Source organism: Periplaneta americana, chromosome 6, assembly GCF_040183065.1.
Source record: "Periplaneta americana isolate PAMFEO1 chromosome 6, P.americana_PAMFEO1_priV1, whole genome shotgun sequence".
Lineage (NCBI taxonomy): Eukaryota > Metazoa > Arthropoda > Insecta > Blattodea > Blattidae > Periplaneta > Periplaneta americana.
In genome coordinates this window covers 20,804,187-20,826,326 of record NC_091122.1, presented here as the reverse complement: position 1 = coordinate 20,826,326, position 22,140 = coordinate 20,804,187, and the positions used below count along the sequence as shown (strand labels likewise).

General features: G+C 36.3%; 1 protein-coding gene and 1 non-coding gene across 2 annotated transcripts in view; one reads left to right on the top strand and one right to left on the bottom strand.

The window, feature by feature from the left end:
* Positions 1–763: 763 nt before the first annotated feature.
* Positions 764–22,140, top strand: part of LOC138701137 (acyl-CoA-binding protein homolog) — a 33,957-nt gene continuing 12,580 nt past the window's right edge. The window contains exons 1-2 of the mRNA XM_069827740.1: positions 764–993; positions 2,379–2,420. Coding sequence (XP_069683841.1) covers positions 2,406–2,420 — 15 coding nt within the window. The 5' untranslated portion in view covers positions 764–993; positions 2,379–2,405. The remainder of the gene's footprint in view (positions 994–2,378; positions 2,421–22,140) is intronic.
* Positions 14,052–14,124, bottom strand: TRNAL-UAG (transfer RNA leucine (anticodon UAG)). Its single transcript has one exon. It is a non-coding gene; the product is annotated as a tRNA-Leu (tRNA).

The following is a 22,140-nucleotide window of genomic DNA, read 5'->3' as shown; positions in this document are numbered from 1 at the left end:
GTCTGACAGCTCTTTAAACTATGCACACTAAAATACGCTAATTTCACTATTATACTATCATAAAGAAAGAAGGCTTACATGATCAAACATTATTTACACTATTGTACACAATTTACATTTCTATTTTGCCTGTCCCCATCATTTCTGCCTGACTTTCACCGGTCAACGAGTGTTGAAAGGTTGAAAATCGCTGTTCTACATGATCCCTTTACCTTTTCGCATAGGCCTCACCGCGGTCCCTCATCCCTGCTACCACAAGCCCAGTGAAGAACCCACTGAGCATAGCACTACCACCAACAGCGAATGACCACATATCCACGGATATTTGAAAGTAATAATGACCACATATCCACGGATTCCAAGTTCGATGGTGACTCGCAGCAGACTCTACACCGAAGCAAATAAAAAAAGAAACGGAGATGAAAGAGGGGAAGTGTAATCATGATGGCGAAATGAGTCCCAGGTCCAACGCCGAAAGTTACCCAGCAATTCTATTTTATTTGGTTGAGGGAAAACTCGGAAAAAATCTGAACCAGGTAACTTGTCCCAACCAGGATTTGAACCCGGGCCCTCTCGTTCTACGGTCAGAGTGCAAGCAGTACCTTACGTTAGGCTATAAAAAGCTTTGACCAGAATTTTGATACCGATTGATAGTAGAGTTGTGCGGTCGGCTTTAACTTCAGGAATAAAGTTTCAACTGACGAGCATTCAACTGTCTCCAAGTTCGTATGTAATCACGAAACTTCCTCCAGTGCGGACAAGTTTGAGTACGAAACTTTAGCAATAGTGTACGTAGTCACGTGTACGTGTTTCGTTTGATAGTGGGTGCCTTGAGTCGTTACTGCGCGGAGACGGTATATCGCTCAAGGTCCGCTACGCTGAAGTGGTTTGAGGAAGGTATCAACCACGGGAAGGCCGGCATTGTAGTCACTGCTGGTTTGAACGTTCTTCAGTACGCTTCGTATCCAGTTCGACTGCCTACGTCCACTCCAGGTGAGTTACTCGCAATCCTTTCTATTTTAATGTTTGTAGCAGCATCTTGTATTATCTTTAATAGTAGGTGTTCTTGAGATCTCTTTAAAGCGCGATTTAATTTCCGACAGGGGGAAGACACCCCGTCTGTCTTAGTCTGGAGGACGACCACACCACGATTTTCGAACTTTTTTTCTCTCTCACACGACATTTTCAAAAGGTAATATAAATAAATTTGGGAAAGATATAATTTCGATTGTAACCTAACATAACCTAACACAACCGGTACTTTCGAGTAATTGTGTTGATTAGTCTTGGCTGAAAGTAGTTATTTGGTAAATTACATTCTATACGTTGATATTTTCTTTGTCGGAACTCCGCACTTCGCCCATGTAACCAAACTATAATAATAATAATAATAATAATAATAATAATAATAATAATAATAATAATAATAATAATAATAATAATACAGTAACACTTCATCACTCTTCCTTAAATGTCTTGAGCAAGAATATAAGTTATGGAAATTCACGAATGCATATTATAAGCTCTTAAGGACATTACGCCAGCGTCGGGATTCAAATTCATCTCGCTGTCACCAATCCCATCGACGCTAAACAGCCTCGTAGTTGATACAGCTTCGTTAAATAACGAAGTAAAAAGATTCAAATTCTGGTCTCCAGAACATGTTACGACACCTTTGCCGAAGGAGTTGAATTTTGAATTATTTCTGGAAAATAATAGTATTGCTAAGTCAAAGATTGATTTTAAATCCATTATATCTCTCGCCTGGATGAAGGTTTGCACAGTCACCACCTTTATTACATTCTTTTAATTGAATCGAGACTGAATTGTTACTTCTCCCAATAGTATCGTATTTCAATTAATTCTTTAAGAGCAACGATTCGTTTAACAGCGATACAACATTCGTTTCCATTCAGTCCAGCGATGTGTGGCAATTGCTGTGCTATCCATCTGGCCTTTGGCATACTCACTCGTTTCTCGTGCTCGCGCATTTACGTGCAGTAATTTCACAAACGGGGCCGTTAAGCTGAGTATTGCGAATGGTGGTGGCATTCGGTGTGCAACCTAAGAGATGATCCTATACATAGTTATGATTTATTCGTAATTTCATTTTAAAATGAAACTCTATATTACATGGTTCGAAAGTCGCTTCCATAATGAAATTTTAGATGTGCTGATTGCAGCCATATAATATAAATTGTACAACGAACTGCCTCTGGTATTCCTTACAGACTATAATCTAGAACTCTCAAGCGAATGAACTTTGAAATATTTAAGATGTGAAGAGAATGCTCAATCATTCCTTTACCAAAATTGTGTTCAATTAGCTGATATGTTATTGGAAAGTGTTATCATGTAACTCATTGCTGTCTTTCCAGATTCCGAAGCCGTAAACCTCAACAACAATGTCTTTGGAAGCGGTAAGTCAATGTTGAACATTTCTCAGTTTTTTTTTAGTTTATTTATAGTTAAGATTTTTTTATATTGTTATTCAATTTCTATTGATCGTATTACTTCGGAAGTGTGCCGTGTTACGATATTCTTCCTACTTCTTAAATTATTATAATATACAATTTATTGTATGAGAGTATAGGGGAAAAATCAATGTTACAATTCTCTTAAGGGTGATATCATTTTATAATTCAGTATATTACTGCAAAATTTATTGCTGTTTCTAAGGAAAAAGTAGGAAAGGATAAGAGACTGTATCCATGGTGATAATTCTTCTTTATCTGTTTTGATAAAAAAAACACTAAAGTTTTACAGTAATATCGCAGTCTAGTACATACAGTCACGAAGCTCAATACGTAGGGAATATGCATCCAATGACAGTTGAACTTCAGTTGTTAGCCACAGTCTATTCTTCCTGCTACTCTCAGTTGCTAACCGCTTGGAGCATTGTATCGCGAGAAATGCAAAAAATCACCTCAAGCTTCGTGATTGCATGTACTAGACTGTGGCAATATACTAAATTTGATGATATCACCCTTATGAGAATTGTGACTTTGATTGTTTTTTCCCTGTACTCTTCATTACTTACAAATGGCTTTTAAGGAACCCGGAGGTTCATTGCCGCCCTCACATAAGTCCGCCATCGGTCCCTATCCTGAGCAACATTAATCCAGTGTCTCCATCATGTCCCACCTCCCTCAAATCTATTTTAATATTATCCTCCATCGACGTTTCGGCCTCCCCAAAGGTATTTTTTCCTCCGGCCTCCCAACTAACACTCTATTAATATTGTTATTAATCTGATAAAAACATGTAGGCCTATCTTTATACGTGATACTTACAAACGTTATGGTTTTATATGCTTTGGATTCATTCCGTTGTCTTAGACTGGGTTGATAATATTAAAATTGAAGTAGAGAAGGTGAGGAGGTAGAATTCTCACGCTTTTAAGGACTTAAACACTACAACTAGAGGAAGATGATATGGTCAGCACATCGCTCTACTGGCCTTTTAATACAGGAGGACCAGACTCAATTTCACACGAAGGTGAGTCTTTTATAGGAGTATTTTTGCAAGTTATTACGATATACAAAAATTCCCCTCCCCGGATTTAATTCAGACTACAGAGCTAACTCCTCCTCCAAAAAAAAGTGACAGGGGATTTTCAGTTTAAAATTGTAATAGCCTATTTATTTTTTTAGGTTTTAATTGAAATGTAAGGAAAGGAATTTATAAGATACATTGAATAATATGAATATGGTTGTACTTCTCCCCTCAGGTGGATGAGTGGTCAGACCTTCTGACCGTCATGTAGGTGGTTCGGGATTGAGTCCCAGTCAGACCTGGAATTTTTCACTGAGAAATCCATGGTGATACTTAGGGCGAATAAGGTCGTAGTTGGGGTTTTTCTCGGAGTTCTCAATTTTCTTCATGTTAGGCATCTACATCATTTCGTTCGATATCCATTCCGTTACCTTTCCATAGCATTCCCGATCGCCGACTGGCGACCTTAGCTCAGTCAGTTGGTGTGGTTTGGGAATGCGCCTAGCTTTTGCAATAGAATAATAGACTATTACTTTCAGTGCTACAAGATCCAGACACCAAAAATAAAATAAACATGACGTTCTTATCGTGTTCTATAGCGACAGATATCAGGCGTGATTATTCTCAAAGTCTGTTTATCTGTGTTTACCTGGTTTATAGATTAATATTGCACTTCACTTTAGTTGAAGACGCAAGAGATAAACTGCGATATTAAACTTATTGACATATTAACACATCGTCTGCTGATTTACTAGTCTTGTCTAATCGCGGTTATTATTTACATATTTGCTTAACGGGCGCACCGTTAGCTACACGGCTAACTCGTCGGCTTTTCCCACTGGTAACTTGAATTCGAATCCCGGCGGGCTCAAGTGGAATTTGTGGTGAACGAAGACGTTGCTTGTGATAGGCCTTCTGGGTACTGCAGTTTCCCCTCCCGGCAACGTTATGATGACTGAAAGATTGTATTAATTGTAATATCCTGGCAGAGCGAAAGGTAAGGTCTGATGACCTTACCTCTACCAGGTTAAATTAATTAATTCATGCATCTTCTAGTGGTAAAGCGTGCTCCTCTAGGCCCGAGCGTTGCGGGTTCAAACTCGGCTGAAGTCGGTGGATTTTTCAGAACGCAAAAATCCGGAGAGCAAGTCGTCCGGGAGATACTTTAATCCTTGTTTCCGTGTCGGAGTTTTCCGGCACATAAACACCTCCAATCCAAAATTAGAGCCTCTGGACCAAGTTTCTCCTCCCTCGCGTCCTAATAATATCTTAGTTGCATACTATAAGCTGGCGTTTGAGGCGATGGGCTTACAGCTTGTTCCTCTGCCCCTATCGGCAAATAAGTGTAACTAAATTCCTTGTAGGCACTGAAACCTCAGACATCGGAACGACGGGTTACATACATACATACATACATACATACATACATACATACATACATACATACATACATACATACATACATACATACATACATACATACATACATACATACATACATACATACATACATACATACATACATACATACATACATACATACCGCAAGATCAAATAACAGCCATTGGATTATAAAAAGTATTTGCTTAATGACAGTTTTTTAAATTTCATTGAATGCTAACGTTACTTAATGCTAGTAAAAAATTCTGCGCTATATCAGAGATAGGCCTACATCGGTACGTCACAGTCTAGTATATATAGTCGCGAAGCTCAATACGTAGTAAATATGCAAACATTAGGTAGTTGCTCACCACTAGGATCACTAATATCGCCTCATTACAGGCAATGCAAAATAGAACCGTCACAGTCTATTGTTTCTAGCACACTCAAAACTCAAGCTTCGTGACTGTATATAGTAGACTGTGGGTACGTTCTCTTTCGACATCCGTTCGGTATATACTATAATCTCTATGAACATTTCTTTTTTTCAAAATGATCGATACTGTGATCTCCCAGAATATTGATCTTATCTTCTGGGAGACACTGTTATCATAACAATCAAAACATTTGTAGATAAATACGACTTAAATATAGAATGTCCAAAAGTGTTATAAACTCCAACGACAGTCGGTACAATAATAGTAAAGTTGTAATAAAATTAGATGCAAAATAGTTGAGGCATTACAAGGCCTTCATTATTATTTTTCTATCTAATGCCCAGTAATTATTCGTACATAGTATTAGACTTTCTTTGTTCGAGAATTCATGGTTGCTTACTGGTCTGTTGACAGGCGCTCACATTCCGTTAATGTCATGTTTCCAAGTAATTGATTGACCTTGGAACACATGTAAGTCTTTAAATATTCCCACGGAGAAAAATCTAAGTGATTAACTGATTAAAATCAGGGGACCTTGCAGGACAATTGGCTACACCTCCCTGACCTTACTACTAATCACAGAACTGGTAGCCTAGATGATATCAAAATATCTTGGGAAAATGGGACGGTGCTCCGTCAAGCATGAACCATAGACTACATATCCTTTGTCGTTGTTGAAAGGGGACATTTTCCAGCAGAACAGGTACATTATTTATCAAGATGGTACGCTGCACCTGTAAGCAGGTTAGGTATTACAATAATAATGGAAGAAAATAGTCTGTACGGGTACTTTCTAGGATTTTTTTAAAATCTGTAGTTATTACAAGGTTTCTTTAATTACCGTATCTTTGTAAATTCTGTCTATCGTCAAAGTCCGAACCCTATGTACAGGGACATCATTTTATTTTTACTAACATTTCTGATATTAACCTGGCTATACCTTTGGATCAACGGTTACTAGTCTACCCCCTTCCACGACTGGAGTTCGATGGCGTAATATACAAACAAATCACTTTACTAGGTATAGGAGGGAAGGAAAGTAGTTCATCCATTTACGTAAACTAGGAAATATCACGCTTTTGAGTTTGATAATTTTCATTAGGTTTTTGTTTAATCAGAATACAGTACAGTATTAACAATGAGTGTTTTTACTCACGAACTGAGCTGTCCATACGGATGTATTCATTATGCAGTGTATAATTATTATACTGTTTATAGCACATTAGCGTACACTATAGAGAATGAAGTTAAATTGAAAAATAATCATAATATGGATATTTAAACACATTTTTCAAAATGGTAGCAGTTCATTTCGATACAGGCTTCAGTTCTAATGTGTGTAATTCCAATTACCAGTTTCGTCCTTCGTACTAGTAACTCATGTTGAAATAATTCTGTACCTACTCTGTAAAAGAGTACCTTACGTACTGTAAATTCAATCTTCACTTCTGCTCGATCCGAAAAGATAAAATTACTCAGACATGCTATCTACTGTCCGTCCAAGTGGTTATGTCGTAGGATCGTAGAAAGGAGGGAAATCACCTGACAGTTAATTACTTAACGAGGGCCTGTTATTTAAGTTATTTTAAACAGTTGTATGGGTATAATATTACGTAGATGTCCAATTCCTAACAGAAATTAATGTTCTCAGAAAAGAGCTAAGACAGCCCAGCCACTAGCCTTTACAGAGAGGCGAATAGAAGCTGGTGGGGAAAACCGGAATGCGACGTAGGCAAATGGACGACAGTACCTGTGCGAAAATGATGCAATATTGAAAGCTCTTTCGTCATTGGAAAGCGCGAACATATTTTTGGAACGTACTGTGACGGTAAGGCTACTATGACTGTATATGCGGTCTTGGATCTGTGTGGAAGACGGTTGGACTTCATTAGTAGAAGGGGTGGGAGTGAAGTACATTCAAAAACTCAGGTACAATAAAAATTGAAGTAAAAATAAAATGATGTCCCTGTATATCTATACAAATAAATGTAAAATCAACCCCATGACAGACCAAATCGGCCCAGTGTGTGTGTCCCACCTTTACAGACAATTGGTATTTAAATATACAAATAGTTTTCCAAAATTAACGTGTCCCTAAGTAAGTCTATAGAGTTACAGGAAATAAGAGACTAAATAATACAGCTGAAAAAAGTATATCGTAATTACTTATATAATTATGTTTTAGACCAAAATTTTAGGTATAAAGTATAGCTACACAATATGTAAAAATAGCTTACCCTACACATTTAGGAATATATAACGAAATAAAAATATTTTTGTAAAAAGTTTACTTTTCTGCAAACTTTCGTATTCTTAGAACCTATATTTATTTATTCCTACAAATAATTTAAAAACTAGACTGATATGTCTGCATTTGTTATTTAAGAGAATGATTCCCGATAATACATAGTTCGGAAAGGAGAAAAGGTAAAAAACAAAGAATAATTAATTCCCTTTCATAATATAGTGTATTCGTAATTATAACGAAATGCGATAGAGATGTGTTTAAAAAGACACTAAATGAAATAATAATGCTCCATGCTTTACTGTGTATTTTCTAGGCCCAAAAGTTTGACACTTTTTCTTTTTTCTTTCCTCACCCTTCCTCCAGCTTTTTTCTCTACCTTTAATCTTTCTTCTCTTCTCTTCTCTTCTCCTTCTCTTCTCTTCTCTTACTCTTTATATCTGTTCTCACTCCTTTTTCTCTCATCTCGCCCTTTTTTCCTCTTCTCTCCTTTTTTCTTTGTCTCTTTTTCTTCTCTTCTCTCACTTTTTTCTCTTCTCTTATTTTCTCTCCTCTCACTCTTTTTTTTTCTCCTTTGATTTGAGGGGGCCAGCTGCCTATCTCTGCCGCTCCAGTGGCTACGCCGATATTCAGCTGTTTTTTTTTTCTTAAAAATTCATTTCAGTTGCTTCTGTCACTTCTTTTAGTGTCCAGTTTTTGCAACCATACTTTAATATCGAGATAGCTATGACTTGATACAATTTTATTCCAATGTATTTCCTAGTTTTAATCTTTAAGTTAGGATGTATGGTTCCACGAGTGTTGTAAGTACATTATAAGTTATATATTAATGTCAAAGTTGGACGAGGTGATGCTGTAGAATTCATTCATTCATTGTTTTCTGCTCAAGGACAGGTATTTCATTGCAAACCCAGTTTTCTCCAATCTTCCCTCTTTTCCGCCTTTCTCTTAGTCTCCACATACTATCCACATATTTTAATATTACTTGTCATCTGGTATCTTCTTTTGCCCCAACTTTTTTCCGTTCACTATTCCTTCCAGCGCATCCTTCAGTAGGCAGTTTCTTCTTAGCCAGTGACCCAGACAATTTCTTTTTCTCTTCCTGATCAGTTTCAGTATTAATCTTTCTTAATTTCTTATTCTGTCTGTCCATTTCACATACCCCATTCTTCTCCATATCCACATGCTTGTAGTCGTTTCTCTTCACTTCGCCGTAATGTCCATGTTTCTGCTCCCATACAATGCCACACTCCATATAAAGCACTTCACTGTATCTTCCTTAGTTTTCATTCCATAGGTCCGCAGAAGATGCTCCTTTTTCTATTAAAAGCTTCCTTTACCATTGCTATCCTCTTTTTGACTTCCTGGCAGCAGCTCATGCTATTACGTATAGTACACCCAAAGTAGCTGTAGAATTAACCAACGAAGAACGGCACGTGGAGAACTATTCTAACAATCCAGAGGGTGTGCTGGAATTCTGCTGTGGTCAATTTCCCCACAGCCCTACATATTAGAGTTCTTCGAAAATGTGTAAGAAGTGAGTAAATAATTTCGTGACTATGAGGATCAGAAATGCTACGAACTGATGCGTCAGCCAACTTGAGGTTTCGTGAACAAAAACTCGATAATAGCCTGTTGCAAGCAATGACGTTATGGTTACTTCTTGTTATAGAGACTTCTTGTCAGAGTTTCGTAGTTGCACACAGCAAGTCGTCGAGATTCACTGTTATTAGCTCTGTCATTTTTTAGAAGAGCAAAATGTGTTCATGTCTTCGCCCTGTAGGATACTCGTATCATTATGTAGAAAGAGAGACAAAATAGTACATTATGCAACGAGCCTATAATGGTAGTAATTAAGACGCAAGTATGATTGTTTATGAAACGAGCGCAAGCGAGTTTCATAATTTTCATACGAGCGTCTTAATTACCATTATAGGCAAGTTTCATACGACTTTTTATGCTCGACCATATTTCTAACTTGAAAGTATTGAAAATTAGGTATTTTTATGGTTATGTACGAACTGACCTGAATTGTGAGATGTGCGCAGACGCGAAAGTATTGATTTTTTCCGAGGCCGAATGTCATTGACCTTGGCACAGAATAAGAATGAACATTAGTCTGATATAACCTGGAAATTGATTTAGAATTGAAAAACGAGATGACAAATTGAATTTATTTGAATATTATTTACAATTAACGCTAATTATTATAGTAACAGAACATAACCTTCTGCGACAGTATTGGATTTCCAGCCTCCGTGACTTTTCGCTAATTGTCTGTCGATTGCATATCCGAGAATAATTGATATAACGGTACAAAGCTGACTTGTGATTGGCTGAAGACCTGTACTTTAATGAGTAGGTGTACTTTAATGACATGCATTAAAGGACTGCTAACAGGTGTATAATTACTACATTTCGGCATGGTCGAGCATAAAGAATTTAAAATAATACATTGACTTGAAATAGGTGCTATATTTATTCTTCCAAATATGTTTTCTTTTCTGTGTCTTTAATACGTTAATATTGTGCAAATTTATTTTAAGGAAGAGATTACACGACCTGCTGATACGTGTCCTTCTGTGGTTGCTTTACACGCCAAAAGAGCCTTTGATATCATTCGGATAGACGACAGGACAGGTGTGATTTGAACGCACTTTTTCGGGCCTCCCGAATAGAAGTTGCATTCTCGGAGGACAGTGCCATATCCCCCACCCTGTACAACATATGTGTGACAGATATTCCCCTCCCCAATAATCCGCTAATAGGACTGGCACAATACGAAGACGAAGTAGCCTATTGGGCCATCCACCTCGACTCCTCACCACTGAGAAATTAGCCTACTAAACGCAACACTCGGACAATATCTAAATTGTACCAATAGGTGGAAGATTACAGTAGACACATAAAAAACGTTGCTATGCGTCTTCCGATAAGAGTTTTGGGCGAAGAATTCTTCGCATTTTGATTGGGTCGTGGAAGGGGTTTGTGTAAGGAAGATGGAGGGACTGAACCAGTGCAGTGCTTTGTATAGGAAGAGAAATATTTCGGTGATACAGTCTAGATCAGGCCTGCACAAGGTTTACGCTCTCCGAGCCGGCTCACAGCTCATGAGCGGAATGCAGATATTGGCTGCGCTCTGAATAAGGGAGGACTGGAAGAAGGGGTGATCTCGTACAAAATATACACAAAAGGAAGTACTATTATGAGTGTTTATGAAATGAATTCCCGTTCAGTATTTGCAAAACTATCTTGGACTATCATTAATGAATAAATATTTATTTTACAGAAATAATAGAAATCCTATAGCTACTTAAATATACAATATCATTTTGTTATATTTTTATTTACCAGTACATCAAAACGAGTTTTTATGCTGTTGGCAGCTGAAAGGAACAGTAGCCTACTGATCGTAATGAAACATCAGTTACAGAAGTTCGATGTCTGCCTTTATTAAAGTTGATTATAGAAAACAGTTGCTCACAAATATAAATGTTGAGCCAAACATAGCAATCATTTTCACAGCCGTCCACACCGCGTCTAGCCGCGAAACCAGGTGGCCCGGGTTCGATTCCCGGTCTGGACAAGTTACCTGGTTGAGGTTTTTTCCGGGGTTTTTCCTCAACGCAATATGAGCAAATGCTGGGTAACTTTCGGTGTTGGACCCCTGATTCATTTCACCGGCATTATCACCTTCATCTCATTCAGACCCTAAATAACCTAAGATGTTGATAAAGCGTTGTAAAATAACCTACTAAAATAATAATAAAAAAGTTTCACAGTGAGCCTGTGTAGTCGTGGATATTATTGCTAATGTTTAGTCTTGTAAAACTCAACTAGGCTAGTATTATTATTCAAACGATCTTTAGCCCTTAGGTTACATTGAAGATCAGTACGTTCGAGCTGTAAATCGTTAAATGTTAAATGTTATGTTCCGTCTTTTATATTCCTCCATACTGTACTGTAGCAGTAGGTAAGCAACGTGAAACAGTTACTGAGAATAGGCCTACACACTGCACTTCACTAGATAACTGAGTGACCGTCTCCCTCTCCTCTACCTATAGCAAGTCTATGTCGTTCTGACGTATCTTCCTCTCCGGTTCGGCGAGCGGTAAACACGGCTCTCCCGCTCCGAAGGAGCGCACGCGCTCGTTGAGCGCTGTTTGTGCAGGTATGGTCTAGACTCTAGACGGTTGATGCCACTTAGGTAGATTATATTATAACTTTGGTGGCTGTGTTGTATTTCCTCCAAGTCTGTTTCGCTACTTTGCTCCAGAAGAGTTTGAAGATAAGTGATGTGAGATATTGCCGGATAAGGAGTTGGGTGTGCCCTATTGCGTTGGGTTATCTTTCCTGTTCCGTAACTGGGCGTAACCTATTACAATCAAATTAACAGCCCAGCAGATTCATCATCGTCATCGTCATCGTCATCATCATAATCATCATCATTACCTGGTTGAAGTTATTTTTGGAGGTTTTCCCTCAACCCATTACAAGCAAATGCTGGGTAACTTTCGGTGCTGGACTCTGACTCATTTCGCTGACATTATCATCTCCATCTCACCGAGACGCTAGATAACCATAGCAGTTGAAAACAACCAATTAAAAACAATAAAAATAAAATAAAAATGAGATCATAAAAGAGAGATGTGGCTTATAATGAATGAATATTGACAAAAGCATAATACATTTAATAAATATCGATAATAAATTGTGGGGGACCGAGTTATTCCAGAAAAAAAAAATAAAACAGAATTTACTGACATGAATGGTATAGATCAGTAGTGTCAGAGTTGTAAGCTCCAAAACCGGTTGTGGAGCTAGAGTCGGAGCGTGAACTTGCTTATGTCTGTGGAAACACCGGAGCACGCAACGATTCTAGTGGAGCGCTCCGCTCCGTTTAGTCTCTGTCTGACAACGCTGATATAGATGATTTGTTATACATTTGGTTTTGAATAACTTTTCTGTACTGGAAAGTAGATCAATTTCCTCGCTTAATGAATTGCGGATACTTAACATTTTATGCGGCTTCTTTTATTTCTTCTTCCACATATTCTCGGGGGTGGAGAGTTACTGTCGACACAATACAAATAGTACTACGTGTTATGTTCTGTAAGAGCTTCGATCAAAACTTGGCCGCTGGACTTGTACTAAATTTTCAATTTCTCTGGACATTCTGATGAATTGACAAATACATAGGTCGTGACTTTTGCCTTGTAGCCTATATGTAGGAGACCTCGGCTTTAAATACACTTCAAATTTATTCTGCATAGTTAACTTCAGTATTCTTCATAAATTTCTCCTGTGGATCATTATTTTCAGCGTTACCCGCATTAACCTCCGGGCCATCTTCTTTTACAGGATCGTTACTTTTTATCTCTTCATTACATACTTTTTGTGTTCAGTTACGCAGAAAAGAGAATGCCGCTCTGTATAGCGCGAAATGACCATAAAAAGGCGATGTTTACGAAGATAGTAGATGTTTTTGTATTCCCATAATGCTTTATAAACCGCAGTCTATTCTGGACGACCTTAAACAACTAAAAAAGTTGGCTTATTTATGCTTAGTATAATTTTGTTTTATTGCGTCTTTAATTATAGAAGCACTGACGTGTGTATAGAACCTAATACGTGCGAAGGCTGTGACGTTAAGACATTTTATATATTCGGTTTACGAGAGTGGATGGCACTAAGGAAATGAAATTGAATTGAACACTTTTATTGAGTGCCTAGGGCGAAACTGTTGCTTTAGTCAAACTGTACAGATGCAAATACAGTATGTAATTTTGTCTACGGTTATGCAGAAGCCTTCAAGGTCTTATGTTTCTCTTTGATGATGCCCGAAGCTATAAACAAGTGGATGCAGTTGTACAGTACATGTAAACAGTTAGGATTTTTGCAGTTACGGCCCTAAGTAGAAGCTATGATTGCGGGTTCGAATCTCACTTAGCGCAAGCTATCCTGTGTTGCTAAAGCACAGATCTGGAGAATGAATTGTCAGTAGCACACCAAGCTACTGCGCGTAGGTATCTGTCTAGTAATAGGTTGAAAAGTTACGAAAATGAGTTAGGAAAACTCGGAAATATTACTCATAAAAATAAGTTCACCGACAGAAAAGGACAGACTTACAAAGGTGGAAAAGAAGAAGCAAAAATAGGAAGAAAGATAAGATTACATAAATAAAAAAAATTAAGGACACAAAATTAAATAACTAAAGAAGAAAAATAACGAAATTAGAGGAAAGAAAACGAAGGGAGAAAAGAATGTGAAAAATTTAGTGTTAGTGGTTAGTGTTGCCAGATTTTCAAACTGAAAAACAGGTGATATTTTGGAAATTATTGTAGGGTTGTTGAGGTTTTAAATTGTAGGACTGAGACTGTTTACAAAGTAAAATAAGATATATTTTGGAAATTATTATTATTATTATTATTATTATTATTATTATTATTATTATTATTATTATTATTATTAGATTATTAGACGAGAAAAATTAGCTCCGGCGCCGGGGATCGAACCCGGGTCCTTGGTTCTACGCACAAAGTGCTCTAACCACTGAGCTACGCCGAAGTTCAATCCACAGTACCGGATCGAATAATCATTGTTACCATAACAGATATATTCCATAGGACCAAAAATTAACAAACTTATTTTGCATCGAAACGATACATTTCCGGACATGGGTTCCCAATCAAAACTTTATCTACTTATATTATTATTACTATTTTATCTACTTAGTCCCCTCTACAACTCCTAAAAGTTTGTAATAGGAATTATGAAACACTCTGTATAATACTATGTACGTAATGTAGTACCATATATTACATCTTGCATTAATATTCATAATTTTAAAATTAACATAGATATCGAAATAATTGTTTCACCAGAACAAAGTTGAACAGTTGACGAATACTTTAAAAATTATTTTGAAAAATAGATATTTTGAAAGTATTAAGCTGTACCTACCACCTTCAATACATGAACCGGGGCCTAATGCTGCTATTAATTTTGGCACTACTGCTGCTTGATTGATACACAAATACGGAATCAGTCAAACTTTATTGCAGTTTTATGTTTCAATAATTTCTGTGTTTCATTTTAAAATATTTCACTTGGTGACTTGCATATAGAACTTATTTGTTATATTTCGAAACCACGTCATTCAGCTGTGTCTTATATAATACAAAACAGCTTTAGATACAGACCATTTTGAAGCCTCGTATGTCATTATGCTTCCCTGTAGGGTGAAGCGATAAGTTTAAGGTCGCATACAAAATTATTTTAGATAGCCTATAGATAATTTCTAAATTATGTTTTGTTGTCTCTAAAGTGATAAGTTTAAAACGTAATAGGTTCCCCACGATAACTGCATAGTCTAGACCAGTGGTCGTCAGCACTCGCTGAAATGGGTAACGAGTAAGAAGTGTATCGTAATATGCACCGTCGCGACGTGCACAAGAGAGAGAGATAGAAAGAATACCCGCCAGTACAATGTCTTATCCGCGAGTAAGAGACGCTAGCCCGAGGGTACACTGTGCTGATGACTCCTGGTCTAGACCATCAGACTGTCACGCAAATACATAGTGACACTTGTGGCGGACATGGTCGTAGTTGGGGTTTTATCGAGATTCTCCCGTTTCCCCAATAGACATCGACATCATTCGATTATAATAATAATAATAATAATAATAATAATAATAATAATAATAATAATAAGTTAATAATAATAATAATGATAAATTTAGCTTCCCTTATGAAAAGGTTGCCAGATTTGACAAAGCGTATTACATATAATTTGGAAAAACACCTAAAAGGTAAAATGATTTACATTTGAAACGGTTACATATACACGTACATACAGGGTATTAGGGGTTTGTATATATATAAAGCAATACTTCTAATGAAATATGTTTCTAGAACGTATAGTTCAACCAATAAATTGTGTGGAAAGTTTCATTGACGATGTTTTCATGTCTCTCTAAAATTTTAAGGTTTACTATGAATGTCGCGATAGATATTAAAAAGATGAACAATTTATGTCTTTGTCTTTTTTACATAAAGTGAACCGTTTTTTTATATATCTTGGTCCAAAGTTAATATTTAAATTTGTAATGTAAATTCCTAGCAACATCATTAAGATGTAAATACGAACAATTAAAAACAAAGTTCATTTACGTCGATTCAAACTACATAAAAGTTATGAGATCTCTTTCTCTGCCAGTGTTAGTACTCGAACCACATTATTAACATAAGGTTGGCTGCCGGAAACGGATATCGTGCTCCTAATTTCCATAAAATATGGAAGGGATGAGTAAAGTAGAGTAAAGTAAATATACTGCGACACTTTGCTACTACATGATATGTAGATACACAGTTCATATTGATCCTCCTGTGTTACTAGTATAGTTTACTTTACTTCTGAAGTAACATTTTACGCTCGCAAAAATATAAAGTCAGTCTTTTTTTTAGTAGATTTGTAGATAATTATAAACTATTGTTCTTATTTTTCCTTCAGAGAAAGGGTCTTTAGAAGTGAAAACCTTCAAAACAAAAAGGTCTGAAATAAAAACAAAACTACTTAGGACACAAACTTGGAAATGTGTAATATAAGTTAGTCAGCAGCAAAATAAAAAAAAACTGAAAAACTCATAACGACATAATTTTTATCACTAGCCACAAGGGCTAAATCTCCTGCATTATATACTGCGTTTACATTCTGTCCAAAAACCTTAAAGTATTTTAATCTGAAATTATGTTAAGATGAATTGTTCCCTGGAAGTTGAAAATACAGAGTGGAAGTCAAATAACCCTGCTGATTTTAAGAGCGAATAGTTGATGTTGTATGCAACAAAAACAAAGTGTAATATCATATTGGTGGAAAGTCCATACTTTCCTCAGAAAAAAAATATTTTTCAAATGTTTAATACCCTCTTATTTGGTAATTATTGCGAATAGGATCGTGATTTTTGTCCATATGTATATAAAATCTAATAAAGAATCCCTCGGGCGTATTTCAATAGCGTGGACGGTTTTCGTGTAAATTTAATTTAAAAACCACTAATTTGAAGCCACTGACAGATGCGACCAGCTTGCAACATTGTAGCCAGAAAGGGAGATGGGGGTAGTTCACTAAGGCAGACACACCTGAGTTTGTTGAACTCTTAAATCTGCATTACTAGAAGAAAAAAGACTGCTGAAACTTTCAACTCAATTTTGTAATTAACCGTCCATTTAATCGCAAAACGTAATATAGGTTTTATATTCATTTAAGAGTACCCTATCATCCCTGTAAAACTGCAGTTCTACTCTGTATTTTTTCATTCATTGTAGCGTATCCTTTTGTGCTACACCTTACTTTTTTTGCCATTTATAAATCATTGTTTTGTAAAAATTACCTCATTCGATTACAATGTATGTGTACTGAACACGGAAATTTTAATGCTTCAATACATCAATTTGAGGAGGCTTTGGATTAAACAATTGCAGACAAAAGCTAATAGAAACAAGTGAATAAAGATAATAAAAACAACTGAATAACAATATTAATATTATTTAAATTTATATTTTAAAAAAGACACATTGTAGGATATGCACCATTGAAATTTAACTGCAATAGTTTAAATACAGTTCGGAATTTAAGTTACCATCAATGAAAAATGGGCCTATAAATCTACCATCAATCATACCAGTCCACTCATTTGCGTTTTGTGGACGTTGTGTATGGTGTTCTATCATCCAACGAGGATTCTCTTTAGCCCAGTAATGACAGTTGTGATGATTTACATTACCGTTTAGACAGAAAGTAGCTTCATCGAGAATATGATTTTTTTTCCACGAGGTCAAGGTTCTGGTTGAGCATCTCATTGAGGGTTTCAGCAAACTGAGTACCTTGTTAGATACCCTTTTGTTTACTGCATTTCCGATTATGTTACTGTATACCCAATAAGAAACAAGAAAAGAGCTCACATTAGATGGTATCCTGTACTTAAAATGTCCAGTTTAGGAAATGTTTATTAGAATTTTCTTTCTTGTTTTGATGAATACTACCACCTCTCAAAATATTGAATACTTTTTTTAAAGGCCTTTATTTTTAAATATCTGATAATTTAAAAATGTACGTAATTGCATCAGTATTGTTCAGGAAAGTGAATTAAAAAACAGCTGATGGAAACTTTGAATAAGAACGGTATCATTAACGCGGCCAGAGACAAGTTTGTAAATCCCTCAGCATGACTCGCCGAAAACATGGCACTCGTTTGCTATATAGTAGCGTTTGCTTCGATGTTATGTTTTTATTAATGAGTCTCTTTACGAGCGCCACGCTAGCCAACCAGAGAGCTACAACTCATACGTTCACACAGTTATCAGATTGCCATATTCCTATTGTGACGAAACTTCTAACGTGGCAAGAACTACATTTCTGTCGGTTTTGTGTAATGCATTAGTCACATGTGATGTACGTTGGTATGTACTTTTGCAGCGATCCCGTACTATGACGATTAAATAGGAGAATAGTCCATTATCTTCTTCACATCTACACGATTGATTTGTTCCATCTCATATCTACAATAGACTGCTTTCATGATAGACTGGGACATTTTTTTGGCTGTGAATGTGGTTCTCATTTGAGCATCTATGGTAAAGTACAGTTAGTCACAATATTTTGTTTACTTTTATGGCCTACTCAACATGACTTTACATATTTTCCTCGAATTTGAAGTCCACGAAACAAGTTTAATAAATAGTTAAAAGGCATGAAACGGGTGAACATTCATATGTAAAATTTAATGGATATTTGGAATATGTAAATTTTAATATAGGATGTCATTTAAAAAATAAAGTTTATATACATTGTATGCCTGAATAACTTTTCTCGAACACTGATATCATATTGTATGGTTTATCTCTAACAGCTTTTGTATAAAACATTTTTTGTGTAAATTAATATTTAAGAAGTTAACAGCAATATTTCATACGTATGGTTCACTCTGTATTACGTTGAATTAATTTATTTCCTCGTTTGTTGCTTGGCTGAATCTTTCAGACGTCATACTCGTATTATTGTTTGACTCTAGCGCTTGTTTTCACTGCACACATGTTTGTCATGCCTGATCGATAGGAAATAATTATGTAGATATTGTAGAGAGGCGCGATTGGTTGATATAACAGTCTACTATATACAGTCGCGAAGCTCAATATGTAGTAAAAATGCAAACATGGGTAGTTGCCCACCACTAGGATCGCTACTATCGCCTCATCACCGCAGATCTCTCTCCTAGTAGACGACAAAATATGTTACACTTTCGTTGTGTTCTTTTGGAAATATTAACATCTTCCTTCCAATACTGAAATATTAAATGCATAAAGTTAATTTATTAATTTAATGAAGTATATTAAATTCCACCATAAACTCGAAGATACCTGCAAGAAATAGGTGAATATTATTTTTGTTTGTGCAAAACGAACTGAAATTTACTATAATCGCTTCACTCATTCAAGATTATAGCGACAATTAACTATGAAACCAATAAATATTAATTTACATTTCCCTTTACAACAATAATAATGGAAATATGAATTAATGGAGTAACTTATGTGTACCGGTACTTGTAGTGTAGGCTTACGTAGTTAACAAAGTGGGATGAGGTTAAGCAATAATAATCACACCAGAATTGAAAATAAAACGTGATCAATAAATTTTATTGTAACAGACTTTTTCTACGTCTCTAGTAAAGTAACAAATAAAAATAACAACAAAATTAACAGCTATAATTAAAAACAACCTTTGAAAAAAAAGTAGGCCTAAGCAATAATAATCCCACCAGAATTGAAAATAAAACGTGATCAATAAATTTTATTAAAACAAACTTAATTTTTCTACAACTCTAGTAAAATATTATTATTCCAATTATTGTATTTTAGCCATTAACATTTTCATTACAACCAATAACAAACATTTCACAAGCATCAATGTGAAATACGCAACGAGCTAGCACTCGATGGAAATACGACACAGTCCAAAGTCGACCGTGGACAGTCTATTGTTTCTAGTTGCTAACCGCTTGGAGCGCTTTATCACGAGATTTGCAAAATATCACCTCAAGCTTCGCGACTGTATATAGTAGACTGTGTTGATATCTAGAATTTTGTTGCTTATGATTTGTATATATCAAATGACTTAACGTATAGGTGAAATTATTAATTATTATTGCATAGTCTTCACATCATATAAAATCTAACATAGCGTTTCAATAATTGTTGTAAAGAATAAAGGAATAGTTATTATCCTGTGCGTTTGTAAATTATATATCTGTGTGTATGTAGCCTAAATAAATAAAGAAGTTACAATTAATTTTCACGACGTACTGAAGATTTCTGACATCTCTTCCTCTTCAACAAATTGTCAGCTTACAAGCAAACATTCTGATGGGGGCAGATAAAAAAAAGTTTTTTTTTTCTTCCACCATATTAATAGTGTCAAAAGAAGTGCTTATACAAATTTTGGCCACTCGACAACAATTACGAGGCCGTCCAGAAAGTGATTTTCCGTGGGCCAGTTTACAGAAAAAAAGCACAATTGCATGGAAAGATTTATTGAAACATATAACATTTGTTGCTCTATTTGTCAACATATTCCCCACTGGAATAATTGAGACATTTGTCATACCATGGGATCAATTTTTGTATCCTTGTGTCGTAGAAGACATCGACCTGGGATCGAAACCAGCGTTTGACAGCCGTCTGCACCTCTCTATCGTTCCCATGATATGACAAATGTCCCATTTCCGGTGGGGAATATGTTAAAAAATAGCTCAACGATTGCTTTGTCTGTTCCAATAAATTTTTCCAATAAAATTATGTTTTCTTTCTGTTAACGGCACCTGGCGAATTAATTTTTTACGGCCCTCGTAATTGCGGTCGAGTGGCCAAAATTTGTATAAGCACTTCTTTTGACATTATTAACATGGTGAAAGAAAAAAAAATATTTTTTTTGTCTGCTCCCATCAGAATGTTTGCTTGTTAGCCTTAAAGCACCAACCAAACAAAAATTTGTTATTCTTCATTCCGTAGCAATCTCTCCGGTTTCCAACAATACATTTTTTCCCTCTTCTCCCCCCTAATAGTGAGTTGCAAAGTTTTTCTCACTTCATGATTGCTCCTCTTTAGGCCTGGCAATGGTGCCTCAAATGAGTATTGGTGTCTGGTGAAAGGATCATAATACCCATCACTGCTGCAGTCTGATTTGTAAGATTTCCGCAACTCATCTTCTTGATTGCATTTATACAATATTCTATGGAAATGTGCAGTCTGTGCTGTTATACTCATCGCTTTCTGTAGTGCTCCAGACATTGCGTGAGTGGGTTGTTAAGCTTTGCAGGAGTCGATAACCTGACACCGCCGCCTGCGATTTGGACCATCTCTCGTGTCGGAAAAGTTTGCGTGTTTTTCGAGCCTTACCAGCATGCGGGAGGAGAAGCGTTCAGTACAGTAGAAGACGGATCCGAGAGTGTCATGTGTAAGGCCTCGAAAATACTGCTAGATTGTTTTTGTTCGTGACCTTAAAAATTCTTGAAAGCAAACACATCACGTTCCGTTAGCCGAGTAACACTGTTGTGAAACTTACCATGCCAGTAATTTCGAAATATTGTGTGTAATCTGATAGATTTCATCACCTGACGACTGATGATGTTAATGACAGAATTTATTGAACGACGCTTTAACTGCACATATTGGTTTGGCTTTGCCTTTCGACTGTGGCTTATCTATTTGAAAGTATTTTAATTTAACTTATTTAGGCTATACTTTGAAATATATAAGCCACAGACGGAAATATTACTGTCTGGCTTATCGGAACCATAATGTCTATAAAATTCGCCGTCTCCAATACTCAGACCATAATACAGAAACAAAGATAGCCGCCGCAGCGGTCCAACCATATCCATATGTTAAAATAGTTATATTTTTCGTATTTTTTAAGTTGAATTATTAAACTGTTTATTAAACTATTTTCTAGTTTCCCTGCTCTCTCTAATTATAATTTATAGTTTCCCTTCCTGTCCGTTTTCTAGTTTCTCTCCCTTTCCATTTTCTAGTTCCCCTTAGTCTTTATTTTCTAATTTCCCTCCCTCTCCTTTTCCTAGTTTCCCTCCCTCTCCATTTCCTAGTTTTCCTCCCTCTTAATTTTCTAGTTTCCCTTCCTTTCTGTTTTCTAGTTTCCCTCCCTCCCCATATTCTAGTTTTCTTCCCTCCCTCTCCATTTTTCCGATTTCTTTCTCCATTTTCTGGTTCCCCTTCCTCTCTATTTCCTAGTTTCTCTCCGTAGGGAGATCTTTAGAGCGGGAGGGCCTTAGGGACTTAGGGCATGCACCATTCCATCCTGGTAGCACATTAGGATAATATAAATTCAACATTGAACGGTAACATAATTTCGCTTACACCGCTGTGAAGTAACGGTTATTATGCCCGACCATGAAACAAGCGCGCCCGAGTTCAAATTCTGGTTGAGAGAAGAGAAGTTACCTGGTTGGATTTTTTCCGAGGCTTCCCCTCCTTCAATCACTCGAAACAGAATTGCTGGGTAATTTT